This window comes from Penicillium canariense (assembly GCF_028826845.1).
Source record: "Penicillium canariense strain IBT 26290 chromosome Unknown utg000006l_segment0_segment0, whole genome shotgun sequence".
NCBI classification, from domain to species: Eukaryota; Fungi; Ascomycota; class Eurotiomycetes; order Eurotiales; family Aspergillaceae; genus Penicillium; species Penicillium canariense.
The window spans coordinates 421,958-435,704 of NW_026622733.1; the positions used below are offsets into that span (position 1 = coordinate 421,958).

Here is a 13,747-nt window from a genome sequence, read left to right on the forward strand (position 1 = left end):
AACAACCGCACATGATGGAACGCGAATGCCAATTCCATGATATCGCTGGGCAATCGAATCGGGGCCTGATTGAGAAGACCTCGAACCAGTTTCCCACGCCATGCTCCGGAATCAAAAATCACAATAACAGTCACCATCAAAATCACAATCACAGTCCCTGAACGTTATCAAGCTTGCCGTCTGCACGGGCTTCTCGGACCTGGTCGAAGACCTGAGGGGAATGAATTAGTCGTCTGACATTATCTTGAGAAAAGCGAAAGATAAGAAGCAAGACTCACCTTGAGCATCTTGTTCCGCGCACCCAACGCGTTGACACCACGGTCCTCCAGGGCCTTGTCATCAAGCTCGACCAACTCCGTCCACTTGAGGTCCTTCAGGTTGTCGGTGTACTTGTGCAGCCGAAGGGATCGCAGCCAGCTGGGGATGTCCTTCAGAAGAGCGGGGTCCGTGGGGTCCTCTGGCGGCTTCGAGCTGCCACGACGACCACGTGGCGACCGTCCACGGGCGACCTCAGAATGGTCAGAGAGGTAGCCCTCACCACCTAGACCGAACTGCCCAATACCCAGCGAGGCCAGCCCGTTACCCATCAGCGGGTTGTTCGGGTCGTAGGCTGCCAGGAAACCATTGTTCTGCGGGGAGGTGAAACTCATCGCACCGAGGCCACCCCCCTGCATAGCGATGCCGGGGGAGGTCGGGCGAGATCGCCGTCCCGCCATGGCAGCCTGCTGCTGGGCCTGTAATGCGGCCAGTTGCTGCGCATTCAGCAGCTGGCTGGCCATCGATCCGTGCAGACCTGGGCTGGCCAGACCTTGGGAGATGGTAGGGTTGGCGGCCGAGTTCTTGCCCTGGCCATCGTTGGAGCGGGCCCGGCGGTACTTCCGAGCATCATCCAGCGCAATGCGGTTGTTCACCGTAGACAAAGCAGCCAACTTCATCGCGGTCGCGTTGGCCACCATGTCAGCCTGAGAGTGCTGTCCATTGTTCTGCTGCTGCTGGCCGAAGGTTGCGGTCATCGGGGTATTGGTCATCGACGCCCAGCTGTGATTTCCAACGTTGTATGGTGAGAGCATAGGGGGCTCAATGTCAGGCGCGGGCATGTTGGCGGTCTGGGGTAGAGGAGAACGCATGCCCGAGGTGTTGACAGTCTGGCTGAACTGGCCCATGGGCTGATGTCCCGAAGAGGATTTCGGTCGAGCAATCGGAGGCTGGGTGTCGGGGAGACCGCCACGTTGACCCCATGGGGAGGTTGGGGGCTGGCCCAGGTTGTCCGAGCTGTTATCAGGAGCGGAGATGGTGGGTGCAACGAACGAGGTACGGTCTCCGAAGACCGCACTGTTCCGGTTCGATGGAGGGGCATTGCCCGTCTGTTGTGTGAACTCCGCCTTCTTCTTCGCGATCGCGGCCGCAGCATCCGGGAACATCGCGTTTATAGTAGACGAATCGAGACCCGAGTTACGCTTCGCGCCGGGGGATGGCGGGGGCCGGCCCAAGGAACCCCGGGAGGTGTCCATATTGAGTTTCGACATGGCATCGCTCAAGCGGCTAGACATAGCATCTGCGATAGGGAAGATGGAGTTAGCCATTTGTTTGTTTTGGGATGCATGAAAATGTAGATCGTTGCGTTGATTACCTTTTTCACCAAAGTTGGCCGGAGAAAGAAGCCCAGACATGGGATGACTCTGGGACATCTGCTGCAGGACTTGGATGAAAAACCGAATCTGCACTTGGGTGGTCTGCTGCAATAACGCATATAGCGCTGCCGTCCGCTCCGCCTCGCTCAGGACGCGGAACCACTGCTCGATGGCACTGAGTTCATCTTTGAAGTCCTGGTCGAGAGTGGCCGCTGCCATCTCCTCCAGTGTTGCCTCGTACTGATCAATATCCGCCAGCCACTGCTGGGCTGCCCGATCCAAGGCATCCTCCGTTGTGTTTTGACCTTGGGATTGTGGGTTGAAGAAAACCTCCGAGGATGGACGCATGCTGCGGGAGGACAGCGGCGAGGGGAATCCGGACATGTCGGCGGAGGCCCGCAGCTGGTGCGATCCGAGGTTGCGGGCAGACGACGGAGGACGCAGGGTGGAATTCGGGGCCGCCTCCGGGGTGCTGTTGCGGTTGCCGATGATATGGCTGGCCATGGCTCACCGGGATGGGACGAGGGAGTTGGAAAAGTGAATAGTAAATACAGTGGAGATGATGATGGAAAAGATTACTGCAAAACACCTGCAGAACCTGCTGAGTTTGCGTAACAAAATAGAATCAAAAAAAAACCTGACCGAAGGACCCAGTCGCGGAGATTCACGGATGCCGACGAGAACTGCGAAGCCTGAATCTCGACTCTAGGCGACCACAGTTGGGCGGGCACAGACCAGGCCAGTGGCTGCACCTCGAGTTTTGGGGGTTGGTGTGGGATTGGGGGGAGACCAGACGCAAAGACTCCGCAATATTAGGAGGAGGACTCGAACGAAGGAAAGTTAGGGACCAGGAGGCAATAGTGTGTCAAACACAGCAAGCCAAGCCCAGTGCCCAAAGAAAGGAAAACGGGAGAGGAGGAGAGAAGAGAGGAGGAGGGTGGAAGTTGGATGGTGGGAAAAGGACAGAGGGGAGAAGAAATGCGGCCGTGAAAAAGAGGCTTTTCTGTTTCAGGGTCACGGGTTCCGCGACACAAACTCCGGGAATGAGGGAATGAGGAACCTCAACTCTGCATTCCTCGGTCTGCACCTTGACAGTGCTTGTCACCCAGCGGTTTCTTTTCTGATTCATCCATTGCATCGCCCCTGGTGGAGCTGTTACTATGAATAATCTGGGCTGCTGCATCTGAAACGCCTGGAGAGACTCGCCGCCTCGACTATACGGTCTGGGCCCATGGTCCCAGCGCACTGGTTCTTGACGCACTAGCTTTAGAGTTACAACAACAACTGCATCATTGTAACCAGTGCGATTCCCTGCAGCTCATTGAGAAGATCTTTCCCCACGCCTTCCCCTTCAAAATCTCTGTTTGATGGTCCGCACGACCCGCGCGTCGCCTTGTCACCATGGCAGACCCGGATCCTCCTATGGACTATACCTCTCCTTCGGGAGAGGCATACGTGTATCCTGATATCGATGAGGCCATTCAGTACCCTTGGCGGGAGAATAATGCTGTTGCCGCCCAGGCTCAGAACGTCCCGGCCTCGGTGATCGACCCTCGCTTGTATCAGTCGTTATTTTCTCAAAACGCGCCCGAAAACCCTGAGCAAGAGTATTTGGGTGACGAAGCTGGTCTATTATCCGAGGATAGCCAAGTATCCCAGCCCAGACTTTATGCGGACGACATGAGCAACGACGATTCAGACTACGAGATTTCAGAAGATGGAAGCGAAAGGTATGTGTGCTACGTCGTCCACCTCCAAGTTCGTGCTTGAATTGATCAATCGTCTCAGTGACGAGGACGACGAGCCTCCTGAAGGTGAAGATTCTGATGACTCTGGTGCGGCGCGGCGGCGGCGGCGCCGAGGTGGAGGGCGTTTCTCAGGTCGTTATGGTGCCCGCGGTGGAAAGGGCATCAAACGAGGGCCGCGCAAACCGCTGGACCCGGGCCCAGAATTCAAATTGTACCATTCAGAAGCCACTTCTGCTTTCATTGATGGCGATTATGACCGCGCCCATGAGTTCGTGAATCAGGCAATTCAGGTCAACCCCGAGATGTTTCCGGCTCATTCACTGCTGTCAGAAATTTGGCTGGCCAAAGGAGATAAGGTTCGAGCCTTGCAAGCTCTTTGGAACGGTGCTCACACCCGACCAAAAGATCCTACTGTTTGGATGAAGGTTGCACGACTCCTTCTGGAACGCGCTGGTGACAACCGTGGGAGTGCGCTGAATGACGTTGTTTATTGTTACAGCCGTGTGATTGATATTCAACCGAGAAATTTCAATGTTCGATTTCAGAGAGCTGCACTATACCGGGAGCTCGGACACAATGGCAAGGCCGCCAGCGAGTACGAGCGTATTCTGAACGAACGGCCGCACAACACCAGAGCTCTTCGACACCTAGCAGAGATTTTCATTGATCTCAACGATGTTGACCGGGCAGTTACTCATTGGTCAATAAGTGTCGACTACTTTACCTCCCTTGACCCAGATCAAGTTCGTGATTTCTCTTGGTCCGACATCAACATCTATGCCGAGCTCTTCGGCTATGTGGGCCGGCCACGAGAAGGGCTCTACCATCTTAAGTCACTTTCTAGATGGCTGCTGGGTCGCAAAGATGACATTATGTGGGTGAATTTCGAGGACGATGACCGGGAATGGGACTCGGAGGATTCACCTCGCCGAATCAAGACTGATGGATTCATTCCTGGTCATTGGCCGCGGGATAGCTATGGACTGGGCCTCCCTCTCGAGCTTCGGGTCAAGATGGGGTTGTTCCGCCTGAGGATGGGTGATAAGCATCACCAAGAGGCAATGGTGAGTTAAAATGCATCAACGGTGATATTCGGAGACCCACACACCTAACATCGGGCTTAACTAGCACCATCTGGAATATCTGAACCCTGATGATACCTCTGAAGGGGCCCGGATCTTTGATTACGGGGATCTGTTCCGAGAAGTTGCAGACGCTTTGAAAGATGTTGGAATGCTAGAAGAAGCGCTCCGCTTCTACGAGCCCATCCAGCAAACTACGGAATATGCTGACATCAGCTTCTTCCTCGCCATGGCCGACTGTTGCATGCAGCTGGGCAGGGTGGAAGAGGCTGAAAGTTGCTATCTTACCGTTGCCGATCATGACTCGAGGAACATGGAGTCACGCGCGCAGCTAGCGAAGCTCTATGATAGTCTCGGAATGAGCGATCAGGCATTCAAGTATGTCAACGAGGCCGTCTTGATTGGCCGACAGGAGACCAGAACCCGCCGGAGGAGAAAGGATGCTCGGCTAGAACAACTTGCCGCCGAATTCAGGAGGTCGGACCCAGGGGCCCTGAGGCCCATCGCACCTAAACCCGGACCACTCGACACGTGGACAGCAACTACTTCTGGGCAGGGGCGTGTTGAGAGAGTTGATAGTCACCGTGCAGATGACATCCAATTTCTGTATGCAAAAATGCAGCAATTGGAGCCCAAAGTCAAGGATGGCGATGTCGATGCGACCGAGGACTGGCTTGATATTGCTGATGCTCTGTTGCGCGATTTTCGATCAAACCGAATCTTTTACCCGATGGCACGCACTACCGAATTCCAGGGCTATTCGAGCCAAGCACAACGGAAGAGCGGCGGCGTTAAGACCAGCGTTTTCTTGGATGAAATGCAAGAAATAGCGGGACGGTTGCAGAGGTCGAGGGGTACGTCTTGTTTGAATACACAGTCATTGACACTGAGCTAACGGCATGGTGCAGGTGGCGACGTTCAAGAAGAAGCACTGCATGACGTTGTTCCAACGGAATATCATGGCATTTCCTTTGACTCGTGGCTAGACATCTTCCTACAGTATGCCCTCACCATCACCGACCAGGGTGAGCCAGTTGAAGCATATGAAGCCCTCGAAGCTGCTGCGACTGCTAGTATTTGGTTCCACGATAAGCGAAAGTCTCGTATGATCCATGTCTGTTGGTTCAGTGAGTCTTTCATCGGCATGGAATTTTTGGTTCAGCAGCTAATATCTTCACAGCTTGTGCACTTCGAGCCCAGGACGAAGAGGCTCTCACTAGTGAGGCTCGTTGGTTTGTGAAGGAGTATCAGTTCGTCACAGACACGTATCGCCTTTTTTCGATGCTGAGCCATCTAGCTGGGAACCCTCAAAAATCACTTTTCAACTCCTCCCCAAGTATGAAGTTCATGCTCCGCCAGATCAAGGCTATGGACTTTACTTTGCCAGACATGGAGAATAAGCCCCAGCCGCCGCGGCAATCTGTCTGGAGGGAACGTGCTGCACTCTCAACCAAAGACGAGAATGGCGAACCAATTCCAGCGTATGAGCTGGATATCGCTTTGCTGGTGCTGTACGGTCATATTCTCTATTCAGGCAACAGCTTCTATCCAGCCCTGAACTACTTCTTCCGTGCCTACGCACTCGATGACCAGAACCCGGTTGTTCTTCTCTCTATTGCTCTCTGCTTCATCCACCATTCTCAGAAGCGACAATCGGAGAACCGACACTATCTTATAATGCAGGGCCTGTCGTTCATGCACGAGTACCGCCGCGTTCGTGCGAAGCGTGGAGCTTCAATGCAAGAGTGTCAGGAGGTTGAATTCAATTTTGCTCGCATGTGGCATGGCCTGAATTTGGCCCATTTGGCCATCGAAGGGTATGAGCGTGTGCTCAAAATAGGTGAAGAGATTCAGCAGCAGACCCGGGAACAGTTGGCTGGGCCATCAATTAGTGCAACAGATGGAGCTGATGTGGATATGGATAGGGCTGGCGACGTTGCTGTGACTGCGGGCCAGAACTTTGTCGAGGATTTCTCGCACGAGGCTGCTTTTGCTTTGCAATGCCTCTATGTGCTCGGTGACGATACAAACACTGCCAAGGATGTTACTGACAAGTGGCTTGTCATATGATGCAGATCTACTTTGGCAATTGCTCCTATAGTTAGCGGATGGTGTTTTTGATGGGTCGCATAGAAGGCGGCGTTACTCAAAAGCTCATTTCTACTTTTTGCAATAACACGTTATTTGTGATATCAGACTAGCGGGAAACCCAGCCAAACTTTTACACCGAGAACTAAATCTGCTATCTCGTTGGAAATCCCGCTACCTTAACATCGTTGAGCTTCCATTCGTATTACACGTACCGAACGAAACCCATAAATACTCGAGACAGATGGATCATCTCATCGAGCAATGATCCGTCAAGTAATACCACTCAGTAGCGTGGCCCAACCCAGGCCTTAGCCGAAGATTATGGGCAAGACTGAAATGCGCAAGTTTCCCTGAACAACACGAACGAGCAGGAAAGGTGATTGCTCTGCTCTATCTACTCCATTGCTGGGAAAGCCACAGGTCACCTGTTATAAGTGAGGTGTGTATAGAGATATCACCGTCCTTCTTCTGAACTCTCATATGGGGACCATTTCATCTGAATACTCCTACTTCTGTCCACCTTAGCAGTATCTCCACAACCAGAGACTGGGTCAACGAATCCACTTGTTCCCAATCACGGGATCTCATACAGCTCTCCTAGCTGCTCTTTTGCCACCCATGGCCAGCAAACCAAAATGGGTTCCGCGGAACCTGGGGTCAGTCCAGCATTACCGCCACTCACGGCCAATCCACCAACTAGCGATCCGAAAAGTCAATCACAGAGATCGGCTCTAGATTCGGCACCCATAACTTTCCCGTGACTCGCACTAAAGGTTAATATGGGACCCTGTTTGGGTGATGTGCCGAAATGTGCTCCGATCCCCACCTATTCACTTTATTTTAGGCACATAAAGTTTGTCCCCCATCTGGGGTTTCTCCACACCATCTTAATTACAAGAGATCCACCTCCGCAGCTCTGAGCTGGGAAATATATCGGTTGTCAGGATCAATAGGGGGAATCTACGAACGGATGGAGCTGTTTTCTCACTCTACCTGTAACCCAGGGTTTCAATTGTTGGCGTTTTATTGTCTCCATTCCATGATCACTGCTCCATTGGTTTGCTGCGGGTTCCCGATGGTAAGTGCCGCTTGGAGTTGAATCGTCATGGATAAGAGGAGGCAGACGCATCACGATGTTTATATAAAGAGGGTATGAATCTGAGTAGGCTGAGTGTAGCATCCCTAGACTTGGTGGATTTTCACGTATACTTCCGTGGGCTAGCCTCCTAATCGAAACATTTTGACACTGTTGTTCCCTTTGACTGCATACCTTTTCTCCGTTATGACTTACGACAATAACCCCGACATAAAGGCTGGTAACAATATGTCTTCTTCGGATTCCAATACTGATGACGTTGAAGCTGGCCGTTATGGCCCGCTGGCACACATCAACACGGCCGAAAGTCGAGTCCCTGCCTTTGGTGGTGAGTTCCAACCGGGTCTCTATCGATCCCCTAAGAACCGCAAGATCGCCAATCCAGCACCCCTCGGTCTATGCGGGTTTGCTCTGACAACGTTTATGCTTGGGTGTATTCAAATGAACGTGAGAGGGATTACCAAGCCAAACATCATTGTTGGACCTGCCCTGGTTTACGGGGGACTGGTACAGCTCCTTTCGGGGATGTGGTGAGCTACCTTGAACTCAAGTGTTGGATAAAGGGAGTATCTAATGGCTATCAACAGGGAAATGGCAGCTGGGAACACCTTTGGCGCTACTGTTCTCTCCTCATATGGCGGATTCTGGATCTCAATTGCTATTACCTTCATTCCCGGCGGATTCAACATTATAGGTGCCCTTGAAGAAGCCGATAAGGGGTCCCCTATCTTGTTCTATAATTCCTTCGCCCTGTACCTCATGGTTCGTGACTACTTTCGCTCCCTTGTCAGAAACAATGCTCACCGTTTTAGGCGTGGTTCATCTTTACCTTCCTCATCATGCTATGCACGGTCAAATCTACTGTCGCCTTCTTTTCCCTCTTTTTCGTCGTCGATCTCTCCATTCTTCTCATCGCCCTTGCGTATTTCTACCCGAACGCACATGAAATGCCCAACGAGGGCCTTATGAAAGCAGGCGGTCTTTTGGCTTTCCTTGGAGCTTTTCTGGCTTGGTATAACGCCTTCGCTGGAATTGCTGACAATAGCAACAGCTTTTTTATCGTTCCTGTCGTTCATTTCCCATGGTCTGAAAAGAGGCGCAGCGCAAGAATGACGAAGACCGCAAGCGAGGGCGCTTAAGAAAGTCACTAGTCTTGATGAAGGGGGCAGGGGATTGTTTTCACCTTCCAGTCTATATTTTTCACCATCATTGTATATAGAATATCAGATTTATACCTTGACACGGGGTTCCTTGCAGACACGTGCTTTCCTGCCCCAGAGTTCAGCCGCCTGACAGCCTTGAAGTTCAGGCTGTGAAGTTTGTTGACCCCGGATTCTTTCCCCGGAATGCAGCCAGGCGGGGAGTTATGATCGCGTGGTTATACTTAAGTAGAACAGGTTGTTAAACAGCAAACAGTTTCATCATCTTTCAATATGTGGCACTGCAGAGAGAAAATCAAATACATTCGGTAAGCTCAATCGGAGCACGGATGCAAGCTAGATGAAGGACCTCTACGTCGCTAACTATCGAGCAACGTCCTCAAATCGAACTGGCTTCCATCATGAACCCCTTCTGAGCTTCCTTACTCTCCTCCATTAAAGCCTCAACAAAGACTTCCAGCTCATCACATAGGTACTTCTCACCTGGGCCGTACATTCTCACTTGGCCGGCTTGGAAGTTTTCCGCCGTTGTGCCACCACCATTTCTCAGATCCCAAAAGCCAGTTTGAAAAACCGGGGAAACAAAGAAGTCCGGAGAGGATGCTCGCATATGGCGTTTATAGAAGAGGATAGATGATGACATCACTCCTAGAGGTAAGTAAAGGGCGAGAGAAGATAAAAAGATAAGGTATGGGCAATCTTGCATTTCCACGTACCATAGAAAGATGCCAGTTTTTCAATTCGCCTGGAGTCATAGATATCCATCATCAATCTCTTGAGAACGCAGTCTGATTTGGCGACGACGATGACATTGTGAAATGGCTCTCCAGGGGCTTGCGATCCTTCCCAGAATTCCAGTTTTTTGACCTTCCTATATCGGACCGTGTTCAGAAGCGTGGTTCACATACCCAAAGAAACGAAGGAGTAGACCCTTACCATTCCTTCTTTGTTTTGTAGTCGTCCAGTTTCCTCCTGCCTAGTGCGGTCCATTCCCGCACGATATCTTGCAGGCGGTGGTACATCTGAACGACCTCTGTAGACGGGAGTTAATATCACTCCCAAGGAATCATTTGGCCCACAGTCCATACCACTTAGAGACCCAAACGTTATTGAGAATGTGCGGATTTTATTTCCGTCCGGGGTGTTGCAGACAATAGTCTCGTCTCCCACTATTTGAATATCAAGGCTTGGTACTAGACGCTATCAGTCCAACCCTGTTCGAAGACTACTGCGACGTGCTCCTGCTTACAGTCCTCTTGGAAGATCGCCTCAAGATCAGTGGGCTTTGCTGCACATGAGAGCCGTGGAGCCTTATCTTCCAGACTGTACTCAATGCAGAGATAAGGATAGATGTAGGACTTTTCAGTGCCATCGGCATAGCCCACTTGAACATGTTGCGTTCTGCATCCACAAGTTAGCACGGTTGACTTCGTCCGCGTATCTCTGCTAGGTATAACCTTTTCCTGACTGCTGAACCATGGTAAAGCTTATTGGGCATAGCAAATGCAGGGTCCATCCGTTGCAGGTATCGCACAGCATACAGATGGCCCAGAAATCTATCGCGATCTGCAACATTGAGCGTTTTTCCCCGAACCCAAGTCAGATTGCCATCGTACCTTGTGGTTCCTCAAAGTTTACCAACACCTGTTCTGCTTTGGAGCTTGATTTCAACGCATAGGCTCCTAATGCAAGTTTGAAGTCCTCCGGGTTCTCCTGTGCTGAGAGGTCATTGAGGGGGCATACCAAGTCTTTCATATCACAGCGTGCTAGTATGAGACTGCATTTCCCAGCTGGAACGAAAATGCGCTCCGATAGTATCATGGATAACGCTAGGTGAGATTAGTCTTCCGTTCGCATACGTCATGGCCTTACTCACAGTCTTTTAAATGCATAAAATATAGATCTCCCGGTGACGGCCCTTTGAACAGAAGATGTACACGTATCGGAATGATCGCTTCATTTGCTTCGTTTGGTTTCTCCCAGCCACAGACCAGACTGAGTTTTTGTTTCCCAACGTTTCTGATACAAAAGGATGGCTATGAGCCGTGGTACTGATGGTGGAGTCTCGGGGCCACTTACATTTCACAGACCGAGGTGAGGTTTGGGCTGTTGAGATCAGGAGCTTCTTGGCCTTCATCGCGGGTGATGCCGTAGACTCCTGGCTCCTGCCAACCGGTTGCTTTGGGCCCAGGAAGGATATGGGACATATCACTCCCAATGGCCCCAGAGCTGTCAGGACGTACCACTGTAGGGGGCGTCGCATCAGAGCTATTCCCCCTCTCCTGCGTAGGCCCTGAATCGAGTCCTGCCAGCTTCTTTCGCCAGGATAGCGGTGTTTTTACGGCAGGAGATTCCGCGGGCTTGAGCGACAGCTTCTTCTGCACCTGCCCAAGAACTTCCTCGATATTTGTCGTGGTAGTACTACCAACCGTGAGCATCGATAGAGGTCATTGTCCGCAGAGACATAGACATACCTGGTCTGGACCGACAGCAATAAATCCAGTGAGAGCTTATAGCTCTCTAACCTTCTCAACATGTCCTGGATATCCTTCTCCTTCAGTGTCCACTTGACTTTCATCTTAAGGGAGTCAAGCCGCGAGCTCGAATGCAAACCCTCCAGATCTTTCCGCAATGTGAGATACACGTCTCCACAGTCGTCCAGGGTGTTGTTGAGCGCATCCAGCCATTCCGCACTTTTGGTCGGCTGTGTGGATTGGAACTGGATGATCTCTTGGATGTGCCAGAGGATACCTCGAACGGCGCCAACTTCACGCGAGAGAGTTTCCAGTCCCCGATTGTTCTTGGACTTGATCGTGCCAATGATGCCGAGGATTTGAGTTGATATGGTGATGAGGCCGGCGACCGAGGCGGAGATGGAGAGGGGATCCATCGTGCTGTCCTCGACACCTGAATAGATATTTTGAGGGTGATAAGTTTCGACTCGGAAGATTATCCCCTGGTTCACTCAGGAGATAGTTCGAGGGGTATTGGCCCTTTGACAGGGGTAGTTTCTGAGCGACCTCGTATTCACGGCATGTCGGGAGGGGTTTGTTGGTTTTAGCGTCGGGGCTTTCGCTTAAAGCTCGTATACAGATGGAAATAGCATTGAGCCTCTGCAACCGAAGCTGTATATAGGCAAGTGAGATTGGCCAGAGCAAACGTCAAAATGATCCAAACAAGGGCAATTTATTGGAAGAAGGTGACATTTGCTCTGACTATTAGAATTAATTGACATCTGATCTGACTATTAGAATTATCGTACCCATTATCTTTCATAGTCAGGTACGACAACACCTCTCCTTCTATTCTGAGTTTCCGAATTCCCAATTGTGCCTATGATACCATCGCCAAGATATATAATGAGAACGCGAGAACGTACATGTATGATACGCTTCGAACCTAGGATCTCAAGATGGCCATATTGTTCCAATTCCAAGGTTTGTTGCAGCTCAATATATGCATCGAGGACACACTCAAGAATTCCTGTTCATGGGTATATACCTAGGCATCGATTTCTAACCCAGGTACCTCTATGGAAGAGAACAACCCATATGGTAGTCCGGGTGGGTAGTCCATCTCGACGCGCAATACCTACAGCATTTAGGAGATTTCTTGACTATCCGGATATGTATATCGCATCGTCCTCCGTTACCATTCCCCGACACCAAACCCCAGTGTGACGTAGTCTGTTCCAGGTACAACCCTCGGTAGCGTCGAGATTACCCTCTTTCACAGATAGATTTCTCCCACCCACGTCTCGTCGCATGCCCAAGCGATCCTGGGTTGACCTCCGCCCAACCGTGACATCACCGATGATGAGAGCGGCGTCCCGTACCGTCCATCCCCCAAAACGGCCTCCCCCGACCGCTGGAATGCGCATCCAACGCCCTCGCCTACTGGCCGCCTACCATTTGCGTGGGGGTCCTAGCTTAACCTACTGAGACGTTGCGTGTGTTGTGTGTGGACAAGGGTGGAGGCCGAAGTGTGGGCGAATGAGGAGCGACGGGATGCGTTGTGTTGGTCGGGTATGTCGTCAACGAGCGCTTGAGGCCATCCAAGTCGCCGTCTACAGCGTGTCCATCGACAGGGTTGTTCGGCTCAAACCAGATCGCAGCAACTGGCCATAACCCCTCAATAGGGCATTGATTACTAGTGGAGCAGGGTCTCCGTGTATAGAATAGCACTGCTATACTCATAGAGTCATCGCGCCGGCACGGACCTGGAGGCACTGTCGTCTGTTCAGGCCTATCTTTTCTCGAGCAAAATGATATCACAGTCCCCCGCCAGCCTTACTTTCATCAGCGCACATAGCACAAAACAGAAACCGTCGGTCCACGCCGCGGGTGGAGACAAGGCATCCCAGCCCACCGCAGGGCTGACTGATGATGGCATGGCTGGCGTGGGGGCCGCAGGTGGCATCAACATCAACATCGACATCAAAATCAAGCTGAACTCCCCCCTTTCTCAATCGTCGAATCCGTCGTCCTAGCCAGCAAAATCCAAACAAGCGCTAGGCAAGAAAACTCCGGGCTCGTGCGAGTCGCTCGTGAACTGCTATGGCAATCTTAGTGCGACGCCGGGCCTGCTGGCGGGATGCTGGGTTGCTATTGGTAGGTGAGCTGCGCGAGGAGCGTGCCCGGTGACTAGTGCAGTTGGCCAACCAAGTTGGTTTGCGGACGGTCGATTGGCGATCACCAGATTTCGAGGTGATCGGAGTGTCCAGTCAGTGCGCTACGGAGTGCTAAGGCAGATCCAGCAGATCAGCGGATAGGAGGAATCATGGTATTGGGGGAATTTCCGAGCAGCGTGAACATTTTGGTATTCTTGTTTCGTAACTGGTATCCTGTACGGAGTATGGATACTGTCATATTGGACAAGCACGCAGAGAGAAATGATGACCGTCAGCAGCTGATTAGGTGAGGACCTAATCGTTCACTGC

General features: G+C 51.7%; 5 protein-coding genes across 5 annotated transcripts; 3 read left to right on the forward strand and 2 right to left on the reverse strand.

Moving 5' to 3' along the window:
* Positions 1-148: 148 nt before the first annotated feature.
* On the reverse strand, positions 149-2,135 carry N7482_008140 (RNA-binding protein VTS1; the record flags this gene model as incomplete). The annotated part of the gene is made up of 2 exons (XM_056690264.1): positions 149-211; positions 279-2,135. The coding sequence occupies 2 exons, from the start codon at positions 2,133-2,135 to the stop codon at positions 149-151; spliced, it is 1,920 nt and encodes a 639-aa protein (XP_056540029.1).
* Positions 2,136-3,032: 897 nt separating this feature from the next.
* N7482_008141 (tetratricopeptide repeat protein) lies at positions 3,033-6,531 on the forward strand (the record flags this gene model as incomplete). Its single annotated transcript, XM_056690265.1, has 5 exons — positions 3,033-3,361; positions 3,420-4,443; positions 4,508-5,315; positions 5,370-5,588; positions 5,642-6,531. The coding sequence occupies 5 exons, from the start codon at positions 3,033-3,035 to the stop codon at positions 6,529-6,531; spliced, it is 3,270 nt and encodes a 1,089-aa protein (XP_056540030.1).
* A 1,303-nt stretch (positions 6,532-7,834) lies between these two features.
* N7482_008142 (acetate uptake transporter family protein) lies at positions 7,835-8,787 on the forward strand (the record flags this gene model as incomplete). Its single annotated transcript, XM_056690266.1, has 3 exons — positions 7,835-8,178; positions 8,236-8,410; positions 8,461-8,787. The coding sequence occupies 3 exons, from the start codon at positions 7,835-7,837 to the stop codon at positions 8,785-8,787; spliced, it is 846 nt and encodes a 281-aa protein (XP_056540031.1).
* Positions 8,788-9,187: 400 nt separating this feature from the next.
* Positions 9,188-11,698, reverse strand: N7482_008143 (uncharacterized protein; the record flags this gene model as incomplete). The annotated part of the gene is made up of 10 exons (XM_056690267.1): positions 9,188-9,456; positions 9,525-9,679; positions 9,745-9,841; positions 9,897-10,001; positions 10,058-10,209; positions 10,266-10,374; positions 10,425-10,637; positions 10,685-10,827; positions 10,888-11,229; positions 11,283-11,698. 10 exons carry the CDS (start codon positions 11,696-11,698, stop codon positions 9,188-9,190), a joined length of 2,001 nt encoding a protein of 666 aa, XP_056540032.1.
* A 1,374-nt stretch (positions 11,699-13,072) lies between these two features.
* N7482_008144 (uncharacterized protein) lies at positions 13,073-13,297 on the forward strand (the record flags this gene model as incomplete). The annotated part of the gene is made up of 1 exon (XM_056690268.1): positions 13,073-13,297. The coding sequence occupies one exon, from the start codon at positions 13,073-13,075 to the stop codon at positions 13,295-13,297; it is 225 nt and encodes a 74-aa protein (XP_056540033.1).
* Positions 13,298-13,747: the final 450 nt, after the last annotated feature.